General features: G+C 35.0%; 1 protein-coding gene across 4 annotated transcripts; it reads right to left on the bottom strand.

Annotated features, from left to right (window-relative positions):
- Nucleotides 1-432: 432 nt before the first annotated feature.
- On the bottom strand, nt 433-25,497 carry LOC122288925. Of its 4 annotated transcripts, none has more exons than XM_043095755.1 (8): nt 25,322-25,497; nt 21,092-21,162; nt 20,036-20,518; nt 19,749-19,892; nt 19,535-19,600; nt 19,160-19,249; nt 18,609-19,036; nt 433-1,133 (listed from the first exon to the last, which is right to left on the bottom strand). In XM_043095755.1, the coding sequence occupies exons 3-8, from the start codon at nt 20,508-20,510 to the stop codon at nt 1,026-1,028; spliced, it is 1,311 nt and encodes a 436-aa protein (XP_042951689.1). In that variant the 5' UTR covers nt 20,511-20,518; nt 21,092-21,162; nt 25,322-25,497; the 3' UTR covers nt 433-1,025. The 4 variants fall into 4 exon arrangements, with proteins under 4 accessions (XP_042951689.1, XP_042951688.1, XP_042951686.1 ...); XM_043095754.1 differs by lacking the exon at nt 433-1,133 and adding an exon at nt 12,076-12,791 and having other exon boundaries at nt 21,088-21,162; nt 25,322-25,496; XM_043095752.1 differs by lacking the exon at nt 433-1,133 and adding an exon at nt 12,076-12,791 and having other exon boundaries at nt 25,322-25,496.
- Nucleotides 25,498-26,549: the final 1,052 nt, after the last annotated feature.

Genomic DNA, 26,549 nt, shown 5'->3' with positions numbered 1-26,549 from the left:
TGACAAGACGACACGTGTTTCCATATAAATCTTTTGTACTAATTTTTTTTTTCTTTTTTTAAAGAACTAGTATTAAAGAACAAAAAATATTAAACTCAAAATATCTAAAATATAACCAAAAAAAAACACAATAATAAAACACAACTTTATTTCAAAATAAAGAATTAACACAAAAATTTATACTACTGATAGGACTGTTCATCCGGGCCCGATAAAATCTGGCCCGGACCGGAACTCGGATAACCGGGTTCCCGGTTATGGGTTTCGGCCCGGATTTGACCCGGGCCGAAACCCGCATTTATATAACCGCTCTACCCGGTCCGGACCCAGGTATGATACCCGGGTTATAATACGGAACCCAGTTATACCCGAGTGTATATAAACTGAAAAAAAAAAAACCTAAGCCGTGACTCTGGAAGCTATCCCCTACCTCTCTCGCGCCGAACCCTCTCTGAGTCTCCCCGAAACCATAGCCATCGTCCCTCTCTGATTTTCTCCGAAAATCTAGCCGTCGTCTTCATCATTGTGCCTCTCATCATCCTCGTGCCGATATATGTAAGTAGATGCTTCTGTAATGCTACTGTCTTCATCCTAGATGCTTTTGTTGGTTGATTATATTTTATCTTGTTTTGGTCATTTCGTGCGTATAGTTTCTCATCTATGGTTGCCTATTCTGAAAATTTAAATGGGTTTGTTTAGTTTAGATTGCCGACAACATTTTCTCTGTTTTTGATCTTGATTCTTCTCTATTTCTTTTTCTTCTTTGTTTATTGGAAATCGATCACGATTAATCTGGGTTCATTATTTAACTATACATTTATTTATTTAAGAAAAATCGAGCGAACTCTCTTATCTGATCACATATATATATGAACTGCTCATGCTCAGAACCTGTACCAACAATGGAAGTTTAGTTTCAAAAACCCATGCATTTAATTAAAAATTCTCGATATTTCAACCACCAAAGGGAATCAATCCTTCCCCCTTATTATTATCTAATAAACTCCAGTACAGAACATGTAATTTTAAGCACACAAACAGAGATAGAGAGAGAGCCTTCTCGGTACCTTAACTTGAAGCTGGAGGAATTTCACGTAGTCTATGATCTCATCCAGCATTGAAGGCTTGTCTGTCTGTCATTCCAAAACTCCCATATATTAAAATATATATATATAATATATTAATATATGTTTTTATGCGATCACATAAATAATCTGCTGGTTTTGAGGATTTGTGGGAATTCAAAGTGGGTATTTTTTGGGAGCTGAAAAGCTTTGGTGGGCTAGATAGCGTAGCATTGCATGTTCTTGGGCCATCGTTAATGGCTTTGGTACCAGATGGGTGGATCATCTGGGGGCTCTGGCCTCTGAATGTAATGTCTTTGTCACTCACTATATATGCTCTGAGTGTTCTGAATGTAATGTAATGTCTTTGTCACTCAAGAAATCGTGGTGTGCTGAAAACATAGTAATGTCTTGTGGGGTTGGTGGCAATGTCTTGTTCCTTCAGATGACTACTCTTAACCTTTTTCTTAGACCCCCTCATTCTCTCTTTGTTTCTTTGTTACAACCTCATCATTCTGAGGCCAATTGGCTGAGAAATTGATTCTAGTTGATTGTGAGATGTGGAACAAGGGTAGCTCTTAAGTCACCTTGTGCTGGAAAGTATCCTTCCAAATTATTCTTAGTAAGACTTAAAGTCTTGTAGAATGCTATTTTCATCAAACAAGTTATAACCAAAGTTTAAAATTTCCAGATTCCTTAAGCTTGAAAGCTTTTCAAATCCTGCAAAATATTTCTTAAGAAATAAATGAGTTTAATAATTCATGAGTATTACACAAGACAAGAAACCTTTTTTTGAATATGTATTACATTTATTGCACATGTAGAAATATGTATTACACAAGACAAGAAACCTTTCTTTTGTTGTTGTTTTGAAATGGATATGTTTCAACTAGTAATACAAAAGAAAGAACAAAATTTAGAACAGTACAGATTGGCCCTTAGATTTGTTTATATAATGTTCGGTTATTTGTTTGCTGTGTTTGATTTTTTATTCTACTGTGTTTGTTACTCAATAACAGATGGAAGAAGATTCTGTGAGTTGTAATGTCGGTACAACTCAAGGGGTTGGTAGTGACTCCTTTTCTCTTTCAGTTGATGGGGAGGAGCATGAGAATCTACCAAATCCTTCATCCACATATACACAATAGCCTACCCATTCCATCCCACCTTTACCCAAAAGATCCAAGAAAACACCTAGTAACCAGTCGGTGGTTTGGGAACATTTTGAGAAAGTGCTACCTATTGACCCCAATAACCCAAAAGCTAAGTGCAATCATTGTGGTAAGCAGTATAGTTGCCACTATAGGAATGACACTTCTTCTATTAATCACCACATTTATAATGTATGTGAAAATTCCCCTCTTAGGATTAAAGGAGCTGGAAAATGTAAATCCTCTAGTGGTAAAAGGGATGCGGAGGGAAGAGTATGTAGCTCACAAGGTTTAGTAAAGTATGACGCTGAAAAACTTAGGGTGTCAAACGCTAAGTTTTTTATTAGGTGTGAATTGCCTTTTAGGCTAGTGGAGCACTTGGGGCTTATTGAGTATGTGGCTGATTTAGAGCCTCGATTTTCATTGTCATCCCGACTCACTCTAAAAAGGGATTGTATTAAGCTGTATAGCGAAAAAAAGATACAGCTAAAGAAATTATTAGATGGTCAAAGAATTTGTCTAATCACTGATACTTGGATATCGGTGCAAAACATGAACTACATGTGCATTACTGCACATTTTATTGATTGCAATTGGAGATTGCATAAGAAAATAATAAAGTTTTGCCAAATTCCCAATCATAGGGGTGAAACTATTGGGAGGATGTTAGACTTGGGGTCGCATGATTGGGAGATTAATAAGATTTTAACTATCACAGTTGATAACGCCTCCTCTAATGATGTTGCTATTGATTACATGAGGAGGAGGATAAAGAATAGTGATGGTACCATATTGGGTGGTGAGTTCCTTCACATGCAGTGTGATGCCCATATATTGAATTGGTTGTTAATGACAGTTTGAGAGAGGTTAATCAATTAATATCAACGATTATAGAAGCCGTCAAATATGTGAAGTCTTCACTTTCAAGGTTTTCCAAGTTCAAGGCTTGTGCACTAGAGGAAAATATTAGCGGGAGGATGCTTTGCTTGGATGTTTCCACTAGATGGAACTCCACATACTTGATGTTGAGCACTGCTATAAAACACAAATAAGCCTTTGAACGCTATTATATGTATGTGGATAATGAATTCGTGAACCCCACTAGTGATGATTGGAAAAAAGCACAGATTTTTGTAGAGTTATTGAAAATATTTTATGATGTTACATTGAACATTTCTGGTTCTTTGTATGTGACAGCTAATGTATATTTCCAAGAATTGTACACAATCGAAGATAGATTAATTGATATGTGCATGAGTAATGATAGCATCACTAGGACCATGGGCACGAATATGAAAAATAAGTTTGAAAAGTATTGGGGTAGCACAGATAAGTTTAACTTGATGATATATGTTGCATTTATGCTTGATCCAAGATACAAAATGTTGTCAATGAGGTTTTGGTTGCGACGATGCAAAGGGGATGAGGTGGGGGATAAGATAGAGTCTAAGGTTAAACTCTTGTTAAGCCGCTTAATTGAGCAGTATAACAAATTTCGTGTGGCTGGTGGAGGGAGTTCTAATGTGGCTCAAGAGAGGCCAAGCACTACTTATATTTCTTCTAGTAGCTCGACTAATTTTGATAGCAAGTTAGAGAAATATCTTGAGGAGCAAGGGTTCATGGAGTTTAGATCAGAACTAGATAGGTATTTGTCGGAGGGATGTGCACCAAAATCACTCAATTTTGATATCTTGGATTGGTGGAGAGTCAATGCCGCCCATTATCCTGTTCTTGCTGAGGTAGCACGTGATATGTTAGCCACCCCCATTTCCACTGTTGCCTCGGAGTCCGCATTCAACAGTAGAGGATGCATCTTGGATCCTTTTAGGAATTCATTGTCTCCAGAGACTGTTGAGGCTCTGATTTGCAATCAAAATTGGTTAAGGACCAAACCTGTCGACATCCCGGAGTTGGAAGAATACATAGAGTTGATGGACCTTGAAGGCAAGTTTGAAACTTGAAATATTTTTTTAATATCTATCTAACTTAATTTATTATATATCTAACTCTATTTTTTTAGATGATTATCTAGCTTTAACTTCACAGCAGGCTACTGTGAATCAGCCTTCCCAATCATGTTGAAGAAAAATTAGAGTAAGTGAAACTTTTATTTGTTATGTTTATCTATTAATTAATTCTCAATGCTGAAGATATTGATGATTAATAATTATTATATGTTGATGTGTGTCTGCTTTTCCTCCATGTTGAAAAAATACAGCTTGCAAATACAACTTGTATCTTGGATCTGTCTTGATACAAATATAGTAAGTGAATTTGTCTTGATACAAATACAGCTTGCAAGATTTCTAATTCCTCCATGTTTCTAGACTAGTTTTAAGCTCTTGTGTCCATGTTTATGTTGTAATGACCTAACTTAATCATATTCAAGAACCCAACTATTCCAGCACGTGCATAAGTTTATGTTTATGCATAAATTCCTCCATGTTTCTAGACTAGTTTTAAGCTCTTGTGTCCATGTTTATGTTGTAAACTATATAGGAATTAATTTAAAAGTCACATGTTAAGATGATTTTCTCAAGCATTTTTCTTTGTTCTTGGCTTTACTACTGTACGTACACAGTCCATGGCTTTTGCATGTATATGGAATTAAGTGCTCTTGTGTCCATGTTTATGTTGTAATGACCTAACTTAATCATATCCAGGAACCCAACTATTCCAGCACGTGCATAAGTTTATGTTTATGCATAAATTCCTCCATGTTTCTAGACTAGTTTTAAGCTCTTGTGTCCATGTTTATGTTGTAAACTATATAGGAATTAATTTAAAAGTCACATGTTAAGATGATTTTCTCAAGCATTTTTCTTTGTTCTTGGCTTTACTACTGTACGTACACAGTCCATGGCTTTTGCATGTATATGGAATTAAGTGCCTGCCTTCTTTTGTTGAGATCATTTCCAAAATGATATCATAATATTTTCTTCATAATTTAGATTTGGTTGACATTCATTGCCAAATCTTCTGGCCCCCCTTCTGCAATTGAAAATCTGTTCATTGAAATTAGTAGGTCGAGCAATGGAAGATCTCAAGAGTTCTCTCTACAATGAGCTACGAACCTCTGAAGGTTTTGGCTCCAACAGCAGCGGTTTTGTGGGATAGTGGTGGCATTGATTCGAGCTAATAGGCTGTCCCTTTTCTTTTTTCTTTTTTTGGGAGTTTATGCTTGTAAGGAGTAAGCACAGGTTTTTGGCTTGATTTGAGCTAACAGCTGATAGTTTTAGATGCATTTTTTTCTTTTTTCTTTTTTTTCATTTTTTTCTTTTTCTGGGAAGGGGGGTTTAAAATTTACCCCTTTAATCGTCTGCATGTACAAGAAGTGTAAAGTTTAACATTTAGTTTTGTATGTTCTACAGGTGATGGGAAGTAGGATTTATCTTCCCAATTTTTCATTTTTAAGGCATTTTCATAGCTCCCAGTTTATAACTGGATTTAAAAAAAAAAAAATTGATTTTAACCCGGAACCCGGAATCCGGGTTTCGGACCGGGTCTCACCCGGCTTAATCCGGCCTGGATTTGAAACCCAGGTTCCGGTCCGGGTGTACCCGGGTTTCCGGGTTGGAACCCGGATGAGCAGCCCTAGCTACTGATAAGTTTGGGGTATTATATACCATTGTGAAACCTCTTTTAGTTATAAAGAAATTAAAACTCTATTTATTAATTGATGTGAAATGTCTTTATATTCTCCACATCAATAATGTTTCTTGGTGAATCAAAATATAGGCTTATGAATAAAGTATTTCCAATACAATTGATTGCCCTTTGGTTAAAGCCACTTCGGCTTCATCATTTTGCTCTTGATCAGCACTCACTAAATTGGTAAAAACTGCAGTGTTCTTTGACTTGGCATGAAGCTTGTGCCCTGGAGGATATCCATGAAGCTTAAAACACTTCTATATTATATCGATGCTTCAGCATTCCCTACCTTAAAAAAAATTTCAAACAAATGTCCTAAAACCTTACAATAAATGCAATAAGGCCTGTTTTGTTTGCAAATAGTAGCAGGTTTTGCTAAAATTTTGGTATTTACATAATCCCTCTTAGTGTAAGGAGACATAGAATTAGGTGTTTGAGAAACCATCTGATCTCTAACATAAGGAAAAGACCTTGTTGACAGGAGGCAGAGGATCAAGTAGCATAATCTAATTTCTAACATTACTATACACATCATTTAATCTCATTACGAATTGAATCACGCAATCTCTCTAATATAGGTCCAAGAGAACTTTCAGCTTTCCACAATCACTCAAGAATAGAATCATACACCAACATTTTTTCCCACAAAGTCTTAGTCTACCATAATAAACACTGATTGACTCTTATTCTTTCATCAAACTAGCCAAAGCCTTTTTTAATTGAAAAATTCTAAGACCATTTTGTTGAGAATACCTATATTGTAGCTCCACCCATAACTCCCATGCATCATCCACAAAAATGAGAGTTGATTTCACCTGGCTGCTAACTGAGTTCTGGATCCATGAGACGACCAAATCATTGCATCATTCCCAAGCATCTAGTAGAGGGTCCTCTGGCTTCATGGGTCTTTGAAAATCTCCATTGATAAAAAACAATTTTGATCTTGGCCCTAAGAGTTCTACGCATAGCTCTGGACCAAATAATGTAGTTTTCAGTGGTCAAGAGATCAGTCACTAAAATGACTGCTGGGTTATCTCCATTATCCAAACGGTAACGGTTGGTAGGGTCGTTAAAATTTAAGAAGCGTGAAGAGGGATTGTTGGTGTCTAAATCTCGCTCTGATGCCATGTTGGAAAAAGGAGAAAAATAGGTGTAGCAGCAGAGAAAAGAAAAAGAAATATTATGAGAGAATGCCCTAAATCATATTGAAGAAGAAAAGGACACAAAAATCTCATTACCAATAAAGAGAAACAGAGTATATTAGCTAAAGGCCTAACAAAAAGTTTTAAGCAAAATAACGATAACACCCTTTGACCTTAGCTATTTATAATTTGAGGACTACTACTAAGGGTAACGTTGCTAGCTTTTGCAAGAAAGATAAGGGGCAGACCTTGGCTTGGTTTGAGAGCTAGTACTCCAATGCCAAAACTTGGACAACTAGGTTTTTCTTTGTTACCGGCCAGGGCTGGGAGTTTCCCGCCCAAGAATATGTTTTCAGAAATTTTCCAGTTAGGACGATCTAGCACCCCCTACCTGACGATAAGAGCTTATGGGCTACCATGAAACCTTTGTTGTATTGGGAGTTGGCCCGAATTGATACTATCCATTCCTGGGCTGAAGCTCATGCTAAAGATTTTTGGACCGACTTTTTGTTGACACCCATTTACATCGATTGGTTCCTGATGTCCCCCAGTCGATCCCATGTTCAAGAGCATTCGTTCATGATTCCAGATACAATTCCCCCTCCTTTACTGAAACCCTTTGAGCAAAGTATGAGGCTTGGCAACACCGTATAAGAAAATAATAAGAAAAAGAGGCGGTCTGAAAAGGAGAAAAATGAAGAGAAGAGGGAAAAAGAAGCAAGAAAAAGAATGAAGATGAAAGTCAGAGAAAAAGAACTCGCTCTGAAGACTCTTCTTCCTCTTTGCCTCCACAAAAGAAAACTCCGACGCCCCCAGTAGGCGCCCGTACTCAGACTCCCATGTGGCCAATCGTAGCCATTCTTCCTGTGCTATCGCCTATGGAAGCTTTGGCACCCTTGGAGGGCACCCAGACTCTAATGCCAATGTAGCTAGCCACTATTGTGTTCCCCGTGCTGCAATTAGAGGAAGTTGTAGCACCCCTGGGGGGCAATCAGGTCCACCCGTTTACCTCGCCAGTTACTACCACACTTCTAGCACCTTGCGAGTCCTCCGCCTGGCCATGTTCCTCTTGTCTGAGAGACATTGAGCCAGCATGACTCTCTTTGATCTGGCTACTATCTTCCAAGTTAAGCCCTCTCAGCAGGCACTCCCTTTAACGTCCAACCTTGTATTTGAATTTCTTGTTTTAGAGGGTCCAATGAGGGAAGGTGAGTTGGACGCTGAAGTAGTGGCCACCCTTAACCTAGACTCTTTCACGAGTGTAAGGGCTCCCCTACCTTCCTCGACTGGGGATGTTAGTGAAGAGGTGGTAAGTGCCTTTCTCGTCGATGGGGCCGACGGAGCTTCCACCCATACTGAAGACCTAGGCGATAGGGCTGCGGATTAGGCTAATGCAGCTGGGCCCACACCCCATTGCCGCGAGGATGTCCATGACGAGGCGGGGGCAAAACAAACCACCCCAAATTCACAAGTCAAAAATCATTCAAAGGATGGTTGTTTTGTAAAAATCATCGCCAGTGGTTCTCACACGTCACCCACATTTACACGCGGTCCTCACGTGCCATCCCTTCTGGCAGCTCTTCTCAACACATGCGTCAGATCACTAGACTCACCACCACCAAACCTTTCAGATTGGACCTTTGTGGCACATCTCTAATTACCATACCAACAGCGCTCCAATTTTCTTCTTCACTTGGGACAACCTGAATTACATTGAGAGCATCATCTTCTAAGACAATATGAGTTAAACCCAGTTCAACACTCTCAAGGCTGCTACGGCTTCCCCAAGCAAAGGATTAGGATTTAGTGTAATAGAAGAACATAGAGAGGCTATAACTAAACCCTCTAAATCTCTTACAATCACACCAAACCCAACTTTAGAATTATCTTTATCAATGGCTGCATCCCAGTTGGCTTTGAAGAAATCTGGTGGAGGAGCAGACCATTTAGAACTAGGTGCCACCTGGTGCTTAACCTGCTTCCCCCACCTTCTAACCAAGAAACAATGGCTATCATCTCAGCATGAACTTGCTTTGACACCTGAGAAGGGGATTAAAACTTTTTCTCAAAGATCCAAGTATTCCTTCTCTACCAAATTGCCTTAGCCGTTACTGCAACTTCTGTGAGTTCTCTCTTGGACAGTTGGTTCCATAATGGCATTAGGATTGCTTTGAAGAAGCCATTTAGGATCTCCAGTTTTTGAACCCTTCTTGGGCTTTTTGACCACACGTCTTGAGCTACTGCACAGGTCCAAAGGGCATGTGAGATTGATTCAGGGTACCTGAGACATATTGGGCATGATGGAGACTCCAAAACCTTTCTCTCATGCAGATTCAGGTTCATAGCAAGGGACTTTTTTGCAGCCCTCCACAGGAAGGCCCTGGTGGCTTGAGGAGCTTGGATGCCCCACATTTTGTTCCAGAAGCTTGAAGAGCACGATTTTTCTGAGGATTGGCCCTTGCTATCTTCTCTGATGGAGCCTTGTAAGTGATAAGCACTTCTCACTATGAATCTACCATTGTTTGAGCACCTCCAGGCCAACACATCTTGGTTCCTACACGGGCTAAGGGTCATCTTGCAGATTGAGCTTGCCTCAGTTTCTGAAAAAATAGCTTGGATGAGGGGTAGATCCCACTGCATTGTTTCTCGATTAATAAGTTCAGAAACTATTGCATCAGCAGTGAGAATGGTAATAAGAGATTGCACTCTGTAGGTGGAAGGGCACGGAAGCCACCTATCCTGCCAAATCTTCACTTTTTGTCCATCTCCTAGTCTCCACATAAGTCCCTCCTTTAGAACAGATCTTGCTGAAAGGAAGCTCCTCCAAACAAATGAATCACTGGCCTTTGGTTTGACTGAGAAGAACTCTGAATTCAGAAAGTATTTTGCCTTTAGGATCTGAGCTACAAGGGAGCATGGATTTTTGATGATCCTTCACCCTTATTTGGCCAATAAGGCAAGGTTAAAGTACTCAAAATCTCTAAAACCCAGACCCCCTTCTTTCTTTGGTTTTCCAAGGGCCTGCCAACTCAGCCAGTGCATTTTCGACCTGTTATCCTTCTGAACCCACCAAAAGGACTGCAACAACTAGTTGAAACATCTTATAATAGACTTGGGGAGTTTAAAAATTCCCATGTTATAGGTTGGGATTGACTGCAACACAGATTTTAGCAAGGTCTCTTTCCCAGCTTGGGACAGCACACTAGTCTTCCAATTTGCCATTTTAGACTTGACTCTATCCAGCAATAAACTGAAGGTTTTAGTTTTTTGTCTTCCAATATATAGGATGGTAAACCCAAGTACTTATCAAATGGACCAGAGGCTTTAATCCCTGCTTATTGGAGGATGGTTTGTTGCACCTCTATCTTGGTGTTGTTGCTGAAGAATATAGAGGTTTTGTCCAGGTTCAATCTTTGACCAGAGGCTTGTTCATACTTGCTAAGGACTTGTTGTAACCTACTCCACTCAGCTGGATTTGACTTGCAAAAAACCAGACTATCATCTGCAAACAGCACGTGAGTAACATGCACGCCCCCTCTAATAGCTGGGATACCAGAAACAAGGCCCTGCACTTCAGCTTGGTTGAGGCCGTGGCTTAAGAATTCTGAGCAAATTATAAAGAGGTAGGGAGATAGAGGATCTCCCTGCCTGATTCCTCTAGAAGGTGAGAAAGGTTCTTGAGGGCTTCCATTGACTAGCAGTGAGTAACTAACAGTAGATACACACTCCATCACTAAACTTATCCACCTGTCTGCAAAACCCATCTTCTCCATGATTCTTTGCAAAAAAAAACCCACTCCACACGGTCATAGGCCTTACTTATGTCAAGTTTTAAGGCCATAAAACCATTCATTTTCCCTTTTAGTTTGGTTTGCATAGGGTGCAACAGCTTATATGCAACAACCACATTATCTGAGATTAATCTCCCTGGAACAAAAGCACTCTGAGTTGGGGAGATAATGTTGGCCAGGATGAGTTTGAGCCTATTAGCAATTCCTTTAGAGATGATCTTATATAGAACATTGCATAGGCTAATGGGTCTATAATCTGTCGTAGCTTGAGGGGATTTGTTTTAGGGATCAGAGTTATATAGGTCTGATTGAGCTCACTAATACCCTTTCTGTGGTTGAGGGCTTCAAGAGCCGCTTCTGTAACCTTCTTGCCAATAGTGTCCCAGTGATGTTGGTAAAAGGCAGTTGGGAAGCCATCTAGGCCAGGAGATCCCAGTGGGTTCATGCCTTTAATAGTTGTAATCACTTCATTTTCTGTAAACTCCTGAGCTAACAAAGCATTCATTTCTTCACTGACTGAAGGCTGAAAAAACTACAGAGCTGCTTCTATACTCGATGGTTTTGAGGTGATAAAAAGATTCTGGTAGAAGAGATGGAAATTTTTGGCAACCTGTTCCTGATTGTATGCTAACACACCTTCCTCACTGGCAACCTTCCTAATAAAGTTTACTTGCTTTCTTTGAGTAGCACATTTATGGAAAAATTTGGTATTCCTATCTCCATCTTTCAACCACCTTTGCTTGGCTCTTTGTCTCCACTTCAGCTCTTCCTCTTCCAGAAGTCCATCTAACTCTCTCTGAACAGATTTAATTTGGCAACTATGTTGGCCTAGATCAGATTCTTGTAGCTGTCTTAAAACTTCTCTTTTTTGATTTAGAAGCCTCTTATGTTTTCTAAATGCCTCTTTGCTCCATGACTTGAGTTTGTTTTCTGCATAAATCCATCACTTTCCTAATAGATGTGATCTTTATTCTCTCAGAAAAATTCTGTTTCCATGCAGCTTGTACCAGTTCACTACAACCCTCTCTTTTTCCCCAAGCTACTTCATACCTGAAAATCTTCTGTTTTGGGGCAACTTCTTGATCAGGATTCACACACTCTAAATTAGATGCAAAGGGAACTCAATCATTTTTCCTTAGCCAACAAACTCTCTAAATTAGATCAAAGATATATATATATATATATATATATATATATATATATATATATATATAAGAATAATATAACCCAAATGAACATCAATCTAAAATAGGAAAAATGACAAAATATGCAACATAAGTTGGCTGAAAATTCACTAGTCATCAGTCCCATTACAAAAGAAATCATAAGCTCTAGTTAGTATCCAAAATATTAATGGAACATTAATATAATGAACAAGGAAAAAGGTCAAATCAAAAACTTCATTTTCTTATCGAAAATGCTTAGTTGAATGCTTGAACTCACAATGTTATCCAGAAGTGGAATGAATGTCAACCAAAATATCTGAAGGGGAAAAACAGCCAAAAGAAAGATAGGAATGAGAATTGATAGTTGTCCCTGTAACAGAAGTGTAAGGGCAAGGCAAAAGCCCACCAGCATAGTTCCGATGGAAAAGAAAAGAGTGAAAAATCCTATCATCATTTTTTGGGGCAATGATATACGAAAGTCTTCTTCTGCATAACGTGATGTGAATATTCCCAAAAACATCAATACTGAAGTTGAGGAAGAAAAGAGTGACAAGGAAACAGTTACCATAAAGATCTTAAATTGTGTGTCATTTACGAGAATTGGCAAACCTTTATCATCATTGCCACCTGGAATAGTAAATGCTGCTGTAAACATAATAGTAACAATTAGAGTGGCTGCCACTAAGCCAGAAGTTGTTGTTTCTTTCATCCATTGCTCTCCCCTTTCCCTTAGATTTTGATGGGTCATTCTAAATACTTGTTTAGGACTCAAACCTTCACTGTTTAAAAGTTCCTTACTGATAGGTTGACAAATACTTTCAACCTCCTGCATTTATTAAGAACAATAATGCAATTACAATTTATTTGCAATGTGTATTATAATAATATTCTTTGTTTTAATTCAAACACATATGTGACATTCAACAATTCAAAATGATAAAAAAAAAAAAAAAATCATTTGTAAATGTTAAAGTTTGTAAATGTTAAAGTTTAGATAAATACTAATTTTATATTTTTGTATTGAGAATATCATTGAACCTTTTTTATGATTCTTCTTGGCTTTTAACTTTATGTGCACTAAGCTATATATTTAAATATAAAAAAGCTCCAACAAGATGTTGGGTTTGTGGAGCTTGGTTTATTTCTTGTTTACTTTAGCTTTTTTGTCATCATTTTCACAACACAAAAGAGTGAGCTAATCTGCAGATGGGATCTTTTACATGACATGAACCCCCTCATTTGGAGGTTATAGGATTCTTAATTCGCATGAAACCATAGTTGAAAAGGAAACTGTTGAGTTGTATGTGGAGCTTGGTTTGTAAGCATAACAGAGAGTTCGTTTGACTGTCACTTGACCTTGGTTTGAGTGAAACTTTACTCGTGAGTTCACTCAAGGTTGGCTCGACAGTGGGCTCAAGCAAAGGTTGGACAGATTGTTCACTCAAGGTTCGCATGACACTGGGTTCAAGTGAAGTATAAACCCTAGTGTTTGCTCATGTGCCACTAGACATGTCACTTGAGTGAAAGACTCAGTTTTTGTCAGATTAGGATTTATAGCACCGTTTATATATATATATATATATAATATGTTGCCCTTATTGTACACAAATTTCAACAGATTTAGAAAGAACAAAAGAGAGGGAAAGTGTGAGAGCATATTGTGAGAGAAAAGACCTATAGAGAGAGTTAAGATTGTGTGAGTAGAGAGGTGCTCGTATAACTCACTAAGTGATTGTAATCTCCTCTAGAATAAATTGCCATACAGCTTTGTGGACATAGGCACATTGTCAAACCACGTAAAATTCTGTGTATCGAGTGTGATCGCTTGACTCCTGTCATTCCGCAATTATTTCATTGTCTGTCTCATCATCATTGTGTGTGAGTGGTGATTCTGATTTGATTATACCATAACAATTGGTATCAGAGCCCAGGTTTACCAACAGTCTCGACCCAATAGTTTATGTGAGAAATGGGTTGTTGTTGCTCTGACCTAGGGCCCAATTTGTGAGAGGGAAGTTATTGGGATTGTCTCACATCAATTGTGGAAAATTCTAATGGCCAATTTATAAGTGTGAGGGAAATCTCTTTAACTAGTTTTTGGGGTTGAAAGAGGTCCAAGACCACCCAATACTGGTATTAAAGCTATAAGTTGAGGTTCGAGGCTAAACGATGTCTAGATAAGACATGAAGATTGAGATTGAGAAGTTCGATAGTACAGACTTTGGTTTTTAGATTATCTCTACGGGAAGAGGCTCGACTTTCCTTTGTTGGGACTGAAGGAAGAAATCATAGATGTTGCTAAGTGAAACTTGTTGGATCGACAAATTCTAGGAGCTATTTGGCTAACATTGTCCATATCAGTTGTCCATAATGTTATCAAGGAGAGAACCATGGCAGATCTCATGGCAGCTTTGTTTGGTATGTACGAAAAGTGGTTTGTAAATAACAGTGTACATCTGATAAAAAAAACTCTTCAATCTGAAGATGTCAAAAGGTACACTTGTTATCCAACACCTGAATGAATTCAACACTATTACAAAACAATTGTCATCAATCTGAATATGTTGGTACTGTTGCCAAATAGTTGGAAAGCCATGAAGATGGCGGTGAGTAACTCAGCCGGCAAGATGAAACTATGTTATGATGATGAAAGCGACATTATTCTTGTTGAGTAGGTATGCAAGAAAGACTTTAGGGAGTTTTTTAGTAAGGAGCGGCCTCGTGTGCTGATTATCGAGGCTGAGGATCTGATAGGTCCAAGAATAGGGGTAGGAGTAGAACGAGATTTGGGCAACAAATCATTTGTTGGGGTTGTGGCAATCTAGGTCATATCAAAAGAGACTACCAGAATATGGAAAATACTAGGGATGATGATGAACACAGTGGCTAAAGAAATATAGGAAGCTCTATTTTTTGGAGCGGATAGCCCGATTGATGATTGGGTGATGGACTCAGGGGCTTCATTCCATAGCACTTCATATCGAGAGATCATGTAGAGTTATGTTTCTGGTATTTTGGGAAGATGTAAACTACTGATAGAGAGGCACTGGATGTAGTGAGAGTGGATGATTTGTGCATCATACTCCCTAGTAGGAGCGTGTGGACTTTGCAGCAAATCAGGCATGTTCCAAATGTGAAAAAAAAAAAAAAAACCTTGATCTCTTGGGGATAGCTTAACAATTGTGTTCATATAGTAGAATTTTCTGGAGAGGTGTGGAAGGTCACTAAGGGTGGCTAGTCTTGGCACATCACAAGAAGACTAACACTTTATATTTTACATCAGGGTCTAGTAACGTGCAGGCAAATATAAAGTTGCAACAGGGCATCCTTGGTCATGCACAAAAGATGAGGAAGCAAAAAGAAGTTAGCTTTGCAGTTCCTCATGTAAGCCTGGGGAAATCTACTGAAACCACATTGTAGAGAAGAGGTGTGAGACATGGGAGCAGAGCATCTAGAGTTCCATGGACGTCTACATCAAAGGTCAATGCTTGCAAAATTACCAAGATGACAGGACCTCCATGGTGGACACGACCTTAAATGAGATCTTGCTGATAAAAGGTAGTGATCCACAGATGAACAGGAAAATCTTGCAAGATGGGAGATCTAGCAAGTGGAAGTTTGCTAAGAGTGCAAGGTTGTTTGAGACCAAAAATTCCCAGTGCAATGGGATTTGGGAGTTGCCCAATGAATGTGCTGACTGAGGGCGATGTTCATGCAAGACTAAAGTCAGGCTCGAATTTTTTGCATCCTTTGGCTTGAAGATGGGAGCTATGAGTTGCAGAGGTGATAGGATTTAGGCTGGAAACAATGGTTGGAATGTGGAGAACCAGTCTCCAAGTAGGAGATTGTTGGGTTGTATGTGGAGCCTAGTTTGTGAGCAAAAAAATCGTAGAACAGAAAGTTCACTCGATTGTCGCTTGACCTTGGCTCGAGAAAAGTTCAAACCGTGAGTTTGCTTGAGGCTCGCTCGATAATGGGCTTGAGTGAGACTCAAGCCCGTGAGTTCACTCAAGGGTCGCTTGACATTGGGTTCGAAGGAAGCACAAACTCTAGTGTTCACTTGACTATGCTCGACACACTATTCGAGCCAATGTTAATTGGTTGTTTGCTCAATGTGCGCTCGACATGCCACTTGAGCAGTGGACCCATTTTTGCCAGATTAGGGTTTTCAACACCATTTCTATATATATATATATATATGTATGTCATATTTTGGCATTAGTTTACATGAATTTAAGCAGATTTAGAGATAACAAAAGAGAGACACAGTGTTAGAGCATATTGTGAGAGAGAACAACCCTAGAGAGAGTTGAGATTGTGTGAGTATAGAGGTGCTCTTGTAACTCTATGAGTGATTATAATCTCCTTTGAAATAAAATTCCCTACAGCTCAGAGGATGTAGGCACGTTGCCGAATCACATTTGTAAAGATAAACTTAAAGTAATTTTAAATTAATAGATTTTATAATGTATTGTTTGTTAAGATTTAAATTAAATGATAAAATCTACATCTTCCTATTAGTTTAAACTTTTGAGACAAGTTGTGATTTTACGTAGTATTAAAGCAGAAGCGATCACTTCGAATCCTACTCTACACTCTACCCCCATTTATTTAATTATTACACGTGTTGAGCTCACTCATTGAGGGAGAGTCTAGCCCATATGTGAGGATGAGTATTAAGATATAAAATAAATAATAAAATCTATATCTTCCTATCAATTTAAGCCTTTAAAACAATCCATGATTTCACACTAGTTGTTATTATATTTATTCTAATTATGTGTGTAACAAAAAAAAAAAAAAAACCGGTGAACCGAACCGGACCAAATTGGTGGCATCGATCCGGTCCTGCGTTTAGTTTGGTCCGATACCGATTTTATTTTTTTTAAAACCGGCCAAAACTAGTCCGGTTCCGATTTTTCTTTTTCTAAAACCGGATCGAACCTGTTTATATATATTTTTAATTTTTCTATTATATATAATTTTTATATATAATATATAATTATATATAAAATAGTTTTGTATCATATGATAAATTACGAATTAATATAATATTAAATTTTAAAATATTATATCATTTTGTTTATTGTATTAATAATTATACTAATATTATATAGTGCATATTAATAATTATACTAATACTATATCACTATATATTATAATATACTATAATATATCACTATATTATATATTATAATATATCACTATAGTCTATAATATAATTATTATATATATTATAATATACTATATTATATTATATAATATAGTATATTAAAACCAAAAAATCAAATCGAAAACTGGTAAAACTGGGGTACTGATTTAGAAGGGTAACCGGTGCATAATTGATTTTAGAAAATTTAAAACCGATACATACCGATTCGATCATAAATTTTGTCCAAAACCGTACTAGACCGATTACACTCCTAATTCTGATCAAGGACATCATGCATTCAGGACTAATTTGGATAGTGAATTGAGATGATTTGTGAATAGTAGTGAGATATTTGAGTTCAAATTAAATGAGTTAATAATGATTTGAATTAAAATGTTTCATGGGGTTTTAGGAAATGAAAGAGAAAAAGTAAAATAAAAATATGATAAAGTTAAAATATTGTTAAAAGATAATTTTTTAATATTATTTTTATTTTAAGATTTGAAAATGTTGAATTGTTTTGTGTGTTTTATTTGGAAGTTTAGAAAAGTTGCAATGATTAGTAATAATTAAATGAAAAAGTTAAAAATTTAAAATTAAAAAGTGATTATATTTGTGGTGTTTAGATACTGAGATGAGATATAATCAGATGAGACGTTGGGCTTTCATTATCCAAACTAGGCCTTAGAATACTTTAATTGCTTATTGACTTTACTAATCACATTCCTAGCTAGTAGTTTGTTTTGGAAAGATGATAATTACACTGTAGGACATTTATAATGTAATACCACATATAATAAATATAAGGATAAATGATGTATGGAATCCCATATTATTTGAGAATGAGAAGTTCTTAATCTTTATAAAGTTTCAATAAGACTCAAATTGTATCATTAGCCGTGCCAACTATGATAAACCATCCTAATGAAAACATAAGTAATTTAAGGAGAGAGATTGTGATAACCTACTCTAGTGAGTGAGGGTGAGAAATGTTTCTAGTTGAACTAGTTTTGATATCATTTATAACACCCTAATAGAAAACTAAAACCATATTACTTATATTTTAAAAGAACTTGTCAATGGTACAATTGAAACCTAATAAAGAGCAAAAATTTCTCATTTCCAAGCAACATGGGATCCCATATACCACTTATCATTATTTATCATATGGGATATCACAATCATTTGTAACATTCCAATGTAAAACTCAAACTACATGACCTATACTTTAAAATGATTAATCAATGATACAGTTGTAGTCCTATTAAAACTTTATAAAGAACAAGAACTTTTCTTTCCCATATAATGTGGAATCTCATATACTATTTACTTTAATTATCTTTATCATATGGGGTGTCACATCTAATGTCATTCCATGGATTTTGGTTATGAACTTACAAGTAATCTTATGTCGAATTTATATAACGTTGTTAATTAGAAAGTATGTGCAAATAAAGTATACCCAGAAACATAAGGTGAGAGAGAGCTGACCTTAAACCATTTTACTTCTCTTCGCATTTGTAAAGCTGCCCCTGCTATCTGATCAATAGGAGTGTTTTCTGTTAACATTCCTGCCAGATGCAATATAGTATTGCCGGATTGATCTCTTTCAGCAATTAGAGCTTCCACCCCTTCTAACTCGTATATAAGGCTACATATTTTAGCCTGACGATGGAGGACAGCACAATGGAATATGTTCATTCCTTCACTGTTACGGATCCACAGAAATTCTGGATTTGCTTCCAACATGCAAGAAACAAACTCATAGTTTCCTCTGCTGATAGCACAAAAGATTGCTGGCGCAATAGTACTGTCAACCTGGCTTTGAGTAAAAGTCGGTATCTTTGTGCATATATGAGATAGAAGTTCTTGGAAGAGGTTATTTTCCAACTCTCTTCTAAGTAAACGCTCTAAAGCCTCTAATTAATCCATTGGCAATTACGAAACAATGAGAATTAATTAGCTCGATGAAACGAGAAATGAAAGAAAAGATGCTTACAAATAATTAAAAAATTAATTGAATGGATATTGCGATAACATACCGGCCAAGGGACGTATGAGACGCGTGAATAATATGGAGATAATTAATGAACGGTATCCTGGACGGCCTGGTTGATGATAATCAGCTCGCACTAGTGCAAAGTAAAAGCGAAATTTGATCATAAAAAAATCAATTAGAAACTTAGTACTAAATGGAAACAAATAATTTATGTGTTTATTATTCAATGGAATGTAATACTATTGAGAAAGTTTTCCATATTCCGGCCATCATTTGGCAATTACGAAACAATGCGAATTTAGCTGGAGTAATAAACAATAAATGAAAGCCAACGGACAGAACAACAGGAATAATAAAAAACTAAAAAATCAATCAACATGAAATTATATATATTAATCGAGTGGATATTGCAATATACCAATTCTTGAGAGAGAGCGCAAAGCTGATCGTTGCCACAATGCCAATATTGGAATATATTGCAGTACTGCAAAGTAAAAGCGGAATTCGATCATAAAAAAATCAGTTACAAAATTATTACTAAATGGAAACAAATTAATGTCCTCTTATAATTACCAAAGAAAGGAGACCGAATCTAATGAAAATGCTAAGAGGAAAGTGGTGGTGGTACTAACCGAGGCTGTTGATCGTTATTTCCCTAATTGTTAGCTGATTTTCAGTCCTCTGGAATGTCGCCAATGCGTTCAAAGGGGAGAGATTTTCTTGGTGCACGGCAAAAGCCAAACTAGGATAATGGCCCATTAAATCCTTGGCGATATCTTGTGTTTTTGGTACGTGCATGCATATATGCGTAACAGAGGATAAAACAATTAATGAACAAAAAAAAAAAGAGAGAATTAATATCTCAAATCACAGGAAATTAAGTACGGCCAATGAATGTTTAGACAAGAACTCTTTTTACCAACATGTCTGGCATAGATAGCGTAGGTAAGAAGCACTGAACCCTGGTGGCCTTGTTCTACCTCTAGCTCATCCAACGGAGTGAGAAAATAGAGATAGCTAGCCAACTGCTTATGCCCACAGCGCATAGCCATAACAACTGGAAGATCTTTGGAAAAGGTTCTGATTCCAATCAAGCTATTGTTCTTTGAAATCAGGTACTCTGCCATTCGGGAATTATCTCGAAATGTTGTCTCATGTAGAGCAGTATAACCTTTATCATCTTGTATTGCCAAGTCATGTTCCGACATCATATCCACCAATTTCTGCACTATATTTTCCTTTTGAGCAGCAACAGCAACGTGAAGAATCGTCCCGCCTGTCAGCGTGATTCTCGCTGTCAACACATCGGGGTGGCTATTAAGAATGTCTCTTGTAGCGTCCCAGTTACCCGTTCGCACATTTTTCTTGAGTTTGTCCACAAGCGCATTATCCATCCCTTTCCCTGCCATATATATAAATATATATATATATATATATAATATTTTTATCACGTTCTCAAATATTATTTTCCTAATATTATCATACTAAAACCAGGGAGGCCATATTAATGGCCACCCCGGGCCCCTTGGTAGTACCATCTTTACTTGAAAATTTCAGATCTGGGTATTAGCTTTCGTGTATGTTGGTTTGAATGGTTGTTAGGTGGTAAAGTCTCATCTTTACATCAGTGCATGCAAAAAATTGAAATCTTCAGGACTGAGGCTCAACCGCTGCCGCTAACGATTTCATTTGGAATCCTTAAAAAGAAAGAACTATTTTATTCGGAAAAGCCTGCGAAAACACAGTTTGCTTTCTGTTTGATTTGATACAATCGGTTATCTTCAAAAGAGCAATATAGTTCTTAAAAAATCTTACGATGGAGTACTTGTAGGAAACATTAGTGAAAATTGGAATTGTACGTTGCGTTTTGCCAGTGATGAAACTAAAAGTTGAACTTCATCTCTACACTGATGTATGCATACGAGAATCTGATGAAAAAAATAAGGAAAAAAACGAGTAGATCTTACGTACTCACCAGGACGGATGAGGAGCCAAGCCAATGGTGCTCACATAACCGAAGAACATATATAAATATATATGCAAGGTCTGTCATTAATTGAATATTAATTAAGAACAACTTGGGTATTACTCTATATTTATGCACATGCACAGTAGTTTTTGCACCAAGTTGGTGAGAAAAATAAGATAGGAACTAACAAGTAAAATATATGATAAATATAATATTAGAGCGCTAATAGTGGACTCAACAAATTAGTTAAATTTTAGCTAAAGGTAACTAAAGTGTAAAATGAATGTAGATATGACTATTAGATTTGATAATTACCAATAAATTAAAACTAATAGTTTTTAATTAAGGCCCGGTTTGAATACCCAAAGCATCTCATCTAGTATCTCATCTGGGCTGTACGGTTCCAGAATTTTGCCTATCCAAGTGTTAGTTTTGTTATCTCTAAGGGGATGTTTGGGGAGTGAGATGAAATGAGAAATTTATAAATAATAGTAAAATGATTTGTGAATAGTAATAAAATGGTTTGAGTTATGATCATATTTTATAGGGTTTTGGAAAAGGAGATAGAAAAAGTTGGATAAAAATATTATAAAGTTAAAATATTTTAAGCATATAATTTTTAATATTATATTTGTTTTGGGATTTGAAAAAGTAGAATAGTTTTCTGTATTTTGTTTGAAAGTTTGGCAAAGTTGTAATGATTATTTTGAAAAAGTTGTAATGATTAGTTTGAAAGTTTTTGTGTTTGAATGATGTTTGGGAACAAAATGAGATGGGATGAAAAATATTACCAAACATCCCCTAATATTACCAGACATTCCCTAAGTTTTGAAAACATCAACTTAAAAAAATAAGAGAAATGATATTTGCAGTCGTGGTTGTGCAAGCGACGTGCAGTCGTTTTGAAAAAAATGAATTAATATGGGACCCACATGAAAAAAAAATAACTTTTTAATCGTGGACCCCACTCTTTTTCAAAGCAATTGCGCGGCGTTTGCAATTCCACGACTGTATATAACATTGCTCAAAAAATAATATCAAACAGTATAAAATTGACAATAAACAATATAAAATCTTAAGGATTTGGGTATTTTATAAGTACTGTGAGACCCACACTTCTTTCAAATCTCAAAAAGTAAAAAATATCTCATTTTATTTCACTATTCAAATACATATTTTTTTACAAACTATTTTATCTCATCTTAATTCAAAATTTTTACTACTATGTAAGATATTTCATCTCATCTGCGTAATTAAATGAGGTTTAAGTATTTTTAATTTCTTAAATTTTCTTAAATGAAAATTATCAAAAAGGTGGTTAATCACGTATTAAAATATATTTTTAAATACTAGTAGGAGGGTAAGGACAATTTCCCCTGTACATTTTACGTATGAAATCTATACTGAATTTAAAGATGCTTTTTAATTTTGGAGTACAATCAAGAATGTGACAAAGAATCTTAGCCGCATCAGCTCTTAAAATTACTCACAGATAATTGAAGGCAAACAGGAGTCAACTTGACACCATTAATAAAGGGAGAATGCTTGGGATTTCGCTGGAGCTAATTACCGCTCCCTTTTTTTTTTTTTAAGTTGTTTTTTCTTAGTAATCAAGAAATTATTATTTAATAATAATATAATTTTTTATTTTTTAAAATATTTAAAAATATAAAATAATTAATTTAAAAAAATAATAATCTAACGGGAGCTCCCAGCGAGAGCCCTCAGCATAACAGTGCCGTTAATAAAGATATTGACACGGATTAGGAAGAAAAAGTATAATACAATTACTGTGGACACGAAGAAAGTAATATTTTCCAAAGTTCCCACAAATAGAAATGTTAATACGGTGGCTAAAGCAGCCCAAGAGCATCCACATTTATATATATGTATATATAAAATCATATATTTAGAAGATCCAATTTATCATACAAGCAAAACTTATATATTAACTTATGTAAATTTGAGACAAAATAATAATAAAATATTATTATTATTTTTCTTTTGCTTTTTTTTTTTAATAAGGTTTGATCTTCAAATATGTAAAATATTTGAGTAAAATATTTTTTGATGGAGTAAAGGAGTACTAGTGCCTCGCATGTAGGGGTGAGTTTGGTCCGGTCCGGTTTTGTGGACTGGACCGGACCTATTCGGTCAAGGGTTTTCCTACCTTTTTTTTTTTTTTTTTTTTTTTTTTTTTTTTTTATCTAATGACATTTTGTTTAATATTTATGTAATTATATTGTGATAGATTTAATATATATACATATAGTATACTATTATATATATATATATTAGTAATATGCTAATACTATTAGTCTATTAGTAATAATACTAAAACTAATAACTATATGTAATAAAAGTAATAGTGATAACTATATATGTAACTATATGTAATACTAATAACTAATACTATTAGTCTATTAGTACTAATAACTATACTAGTACTAATACTATAACTAATAGTTATATGTAATGATAGTAATACTGTATGTAATGCTATATTAGATAATAGTAATACTCTTATTACTAATACTCTATATAGTTATAGTGATTTAATACTAACATATTACATATTAAGTTAATTATACTAATACTATTATAAATTTACAAATATATGATATATTATAATTTATACTATAACTTTTATAATATGTTAATACATTAATATATATACTAGTACTATATATATATTTTTGATCAGTTATACTAGTACTATATATTATAGTTAATAGTTATATATTAAAGACTATAGTAATGCATTGATACTAAATATATATAGTTATAGACTTATAATGATTTAGTTATTATGAATTTATGATTAGTATAACTATATAATAGTATTAGTATTAGACTATCAGTAATTCAATTTGGCTAATATTATATTAGTAATATTAGTTATGTTGAATCAGTTAGTTAGTATAACTATATTCTACATTATTAGTATTAATATAAATATTAGTATTAGTTATAACTATATAGCCTATATTAGAATTGAGTCTTAGACTATATAATAGACTAATAGTATTAGTACAACTATATAAGTATATTGTATAACTATATATTGGTTTTAATTATAGTGATTAGTATAACTATATAATAGTAGATTATTAGTATAACTATATATTAGTATTAGTTATACTGTTATGGTGATTTAGTATACTATAATTTATATATTATATTTATACTATAACTCTTATAATATATTAATATATATTAGTACTATATATTATAGTTATATATTAAATAATATAATAATACATTCATACTAAATATATATAGTTATATTTCTAGTGATTTAGTTATTAACTTATTATGATTAATATAACTATATAAATTATAATAGTATTAGACTATTAATATAGCTATATATTAGTAATATTAGTTATGGTGAATCAATGCTTTAGTATAACTATATAAGTATTAACTATAATGATTTATATATATTAATTAAATATAAGTATAGTGATAATTATATTATATTAATTAAAGTGATAAATATACTATATAGCTATACATAGTATTAATTATAGTGATTAGTATAACTATATAAATTATATAATAGTATATTAGTATTAATAGTAGACTATTAGTATAGGTTCCTATAGCTATTGTTGAAGTATTAGTTATAGTGATTTAATATAACTATATTAGTATAAGTATAACTATAGTCTATATTAGGCTATTAATATTGTTTATACCACATATAATTATGTAATTAATTATATACAAATATTATATAAATAATATATATAAATATATATATTTTTTTTTAATTTTCTACTTGGTCCAGTCTAGACCGGACCGAATCCTTTCGGTCCCTTAAAAATTGGATCAGACCGGACCGGACCGAATTGGATCAGACTGGTCCCAATTCGGTTCGGTTCAAATAGGACCGATCTGGTCAGTTTATCCGGTCCGGACCGTCCGATTCTCAACTCTACTATCATGGCAGGAGATGAGGAGTGTAATTAAGGCTTAGACCCTTAATTAGAGAGCATCAGTATTAGTTGCAAATTTCGGTGGTGGGTACTGGGTAGATATCAGACTTCAAACGAAACAAGAAGAAAAATAAGAAGGTAAGAAAGAGAAAAATAGGGAGAGCTGAGACGAATAAAGTATTTGCGTTCTTCCTGAAATGTAGGTGCTATTCGGTTCTATCTGAGTCCATGCATCTTCAGAAAATCATGATGGAAACTAATTATATAAATGCTGGTGCAAAAACGAATTACTTACCAGCTAGCTAGAGGCCGGATGGACGTACAGGACGTTGTCTTCCCAAACTGCTGCCTCTAAAATCCAGTGCAATAGTGGTACTCTATCGCAAACTGCTTCTGGTGAAGGGTCAATTAAGAAAATGGCACTTGGAGCCGGTCGGGTGGATAAGGAGTTTCTACGCCAGCCAATCTAATCTTAAGTACATAGGTTTCTCCCATAATTCTATGTGCACCCTTACACAGGTGATAAAATCACTCTAAATCACTTTCTGTTTTTCCACTCACGTGACCTACTCTGTCGTCTATCCGTCTGAACCGTTGCGCTCTCTCTCTCTCTCTCTACACTTCTGGTTTCCGAAGAGTTGTGGGGCTCGGCGGCTCGCTGTGTCGTTTTCAGAATTTGTGAGGCTCTGGGTTGGTGAAATTTGCAAAAGGTAGAACTTTTGGATTTTACGAATAGGATTGAGTGGAGATAGTTAAATGGGTTTAATAAGTTCACTTTAAATGAGTTTAAGTATGTTTATATTTTAATATAAATTTAAATATTTATAAAAAATTATAAAAGAATTGAATTTCACTATTATTTTATTATGTATAATCATAGGGGCTGACAAATATTCTCAATTGACCCACGTAATATAGCAAAAAAGTTGTGTTCCACGTGCATAGAGCCATTGTCAGTTTTTTTTAACAAATAAAGCAGCCACTTGTAATCAATATTTTAAATACTCTACAGGTAATTGCCGTATTGGCCGGTATTCATCGTATCAGCTATGATAAAAATATTATATCTATTTTGTATTGATTTAAATATCGATCGTAATAGTCGATATTGCCGGAAATTATTAAAACACAATTTTTGTTCAGAATTTTCATTATAATTGAAGTTTTTATTTTTTAATAAATTAGCTCGTTTGCTTTCATAAATGATCTCAACTTATCACATTATAGCTCATCTCAATATTTAAATATTATTTAAATACAAACAATTTTTAATTTTGAATTTTTAACTTTTTTATCTAATAATTATAATATTCTTTCAAATTTTAAATAAAACACAAAAAATAATTCAACTTTTTCAAATTATAAAACAAAAATTATATTAAAACAATATTTTAACTTTATAATATTTTTATTCTAACTTTTTCTCTCTTATTTTTTAAAATCGCATAAAATATTTTAACTCAAACTATTTTACTACCATTTATATATTTCTCATTTCATTTATGTAATCAAACAAAGCCTAA

This window comes from Carya illinoinensis, chromosome 12, assembly GCF_018687715.1.
Source record: "Carya illinoinensis cultivar Pawnee chromosome 12, C.illinoinensisPawnee_v1, whole genome shotgun sequence".
Classification (NCBI taxonomy): Eukaryota; Viridiplantae; Streptophyta; class Magnoliopsida; order Fagales; family Juglandaceae; genus Carya; species Carya illinoinensis.
The sequence above is the reverse complement of the archived record's forward strand: the minus strand, read 5'-3'. Positions and strand labels throughout refer to the sequence as shown.

What these genes read in the sequence shown, in the direction of transcription:
- LOC122288925 (XM_043095754.1), bottom strand. Translation starts at nt 20,510, where the DNA reads ATGGATAATGCGCTTGTGGACAAACTCAAGAAAAATGTGCGAACGGGT. An exon ending in TATCTATGCCAGACATGTTG is followed by an intron (nt 19,893 to 20,035) that starts GTAAAAAGAGTT and finishes CAAAAACACAAG; the next exon opens with ATATCGCCAAGGATTTAATG. An exon ending in GAGAAGTAAAATGGTTTAAG is followed by an intron (nt 12,792 to 18,608) that starts GTCAGCTCTCTC and finishes TAATAAATGCAG; the next exon opens with GAGGTTGAAAGTATTTGTCA.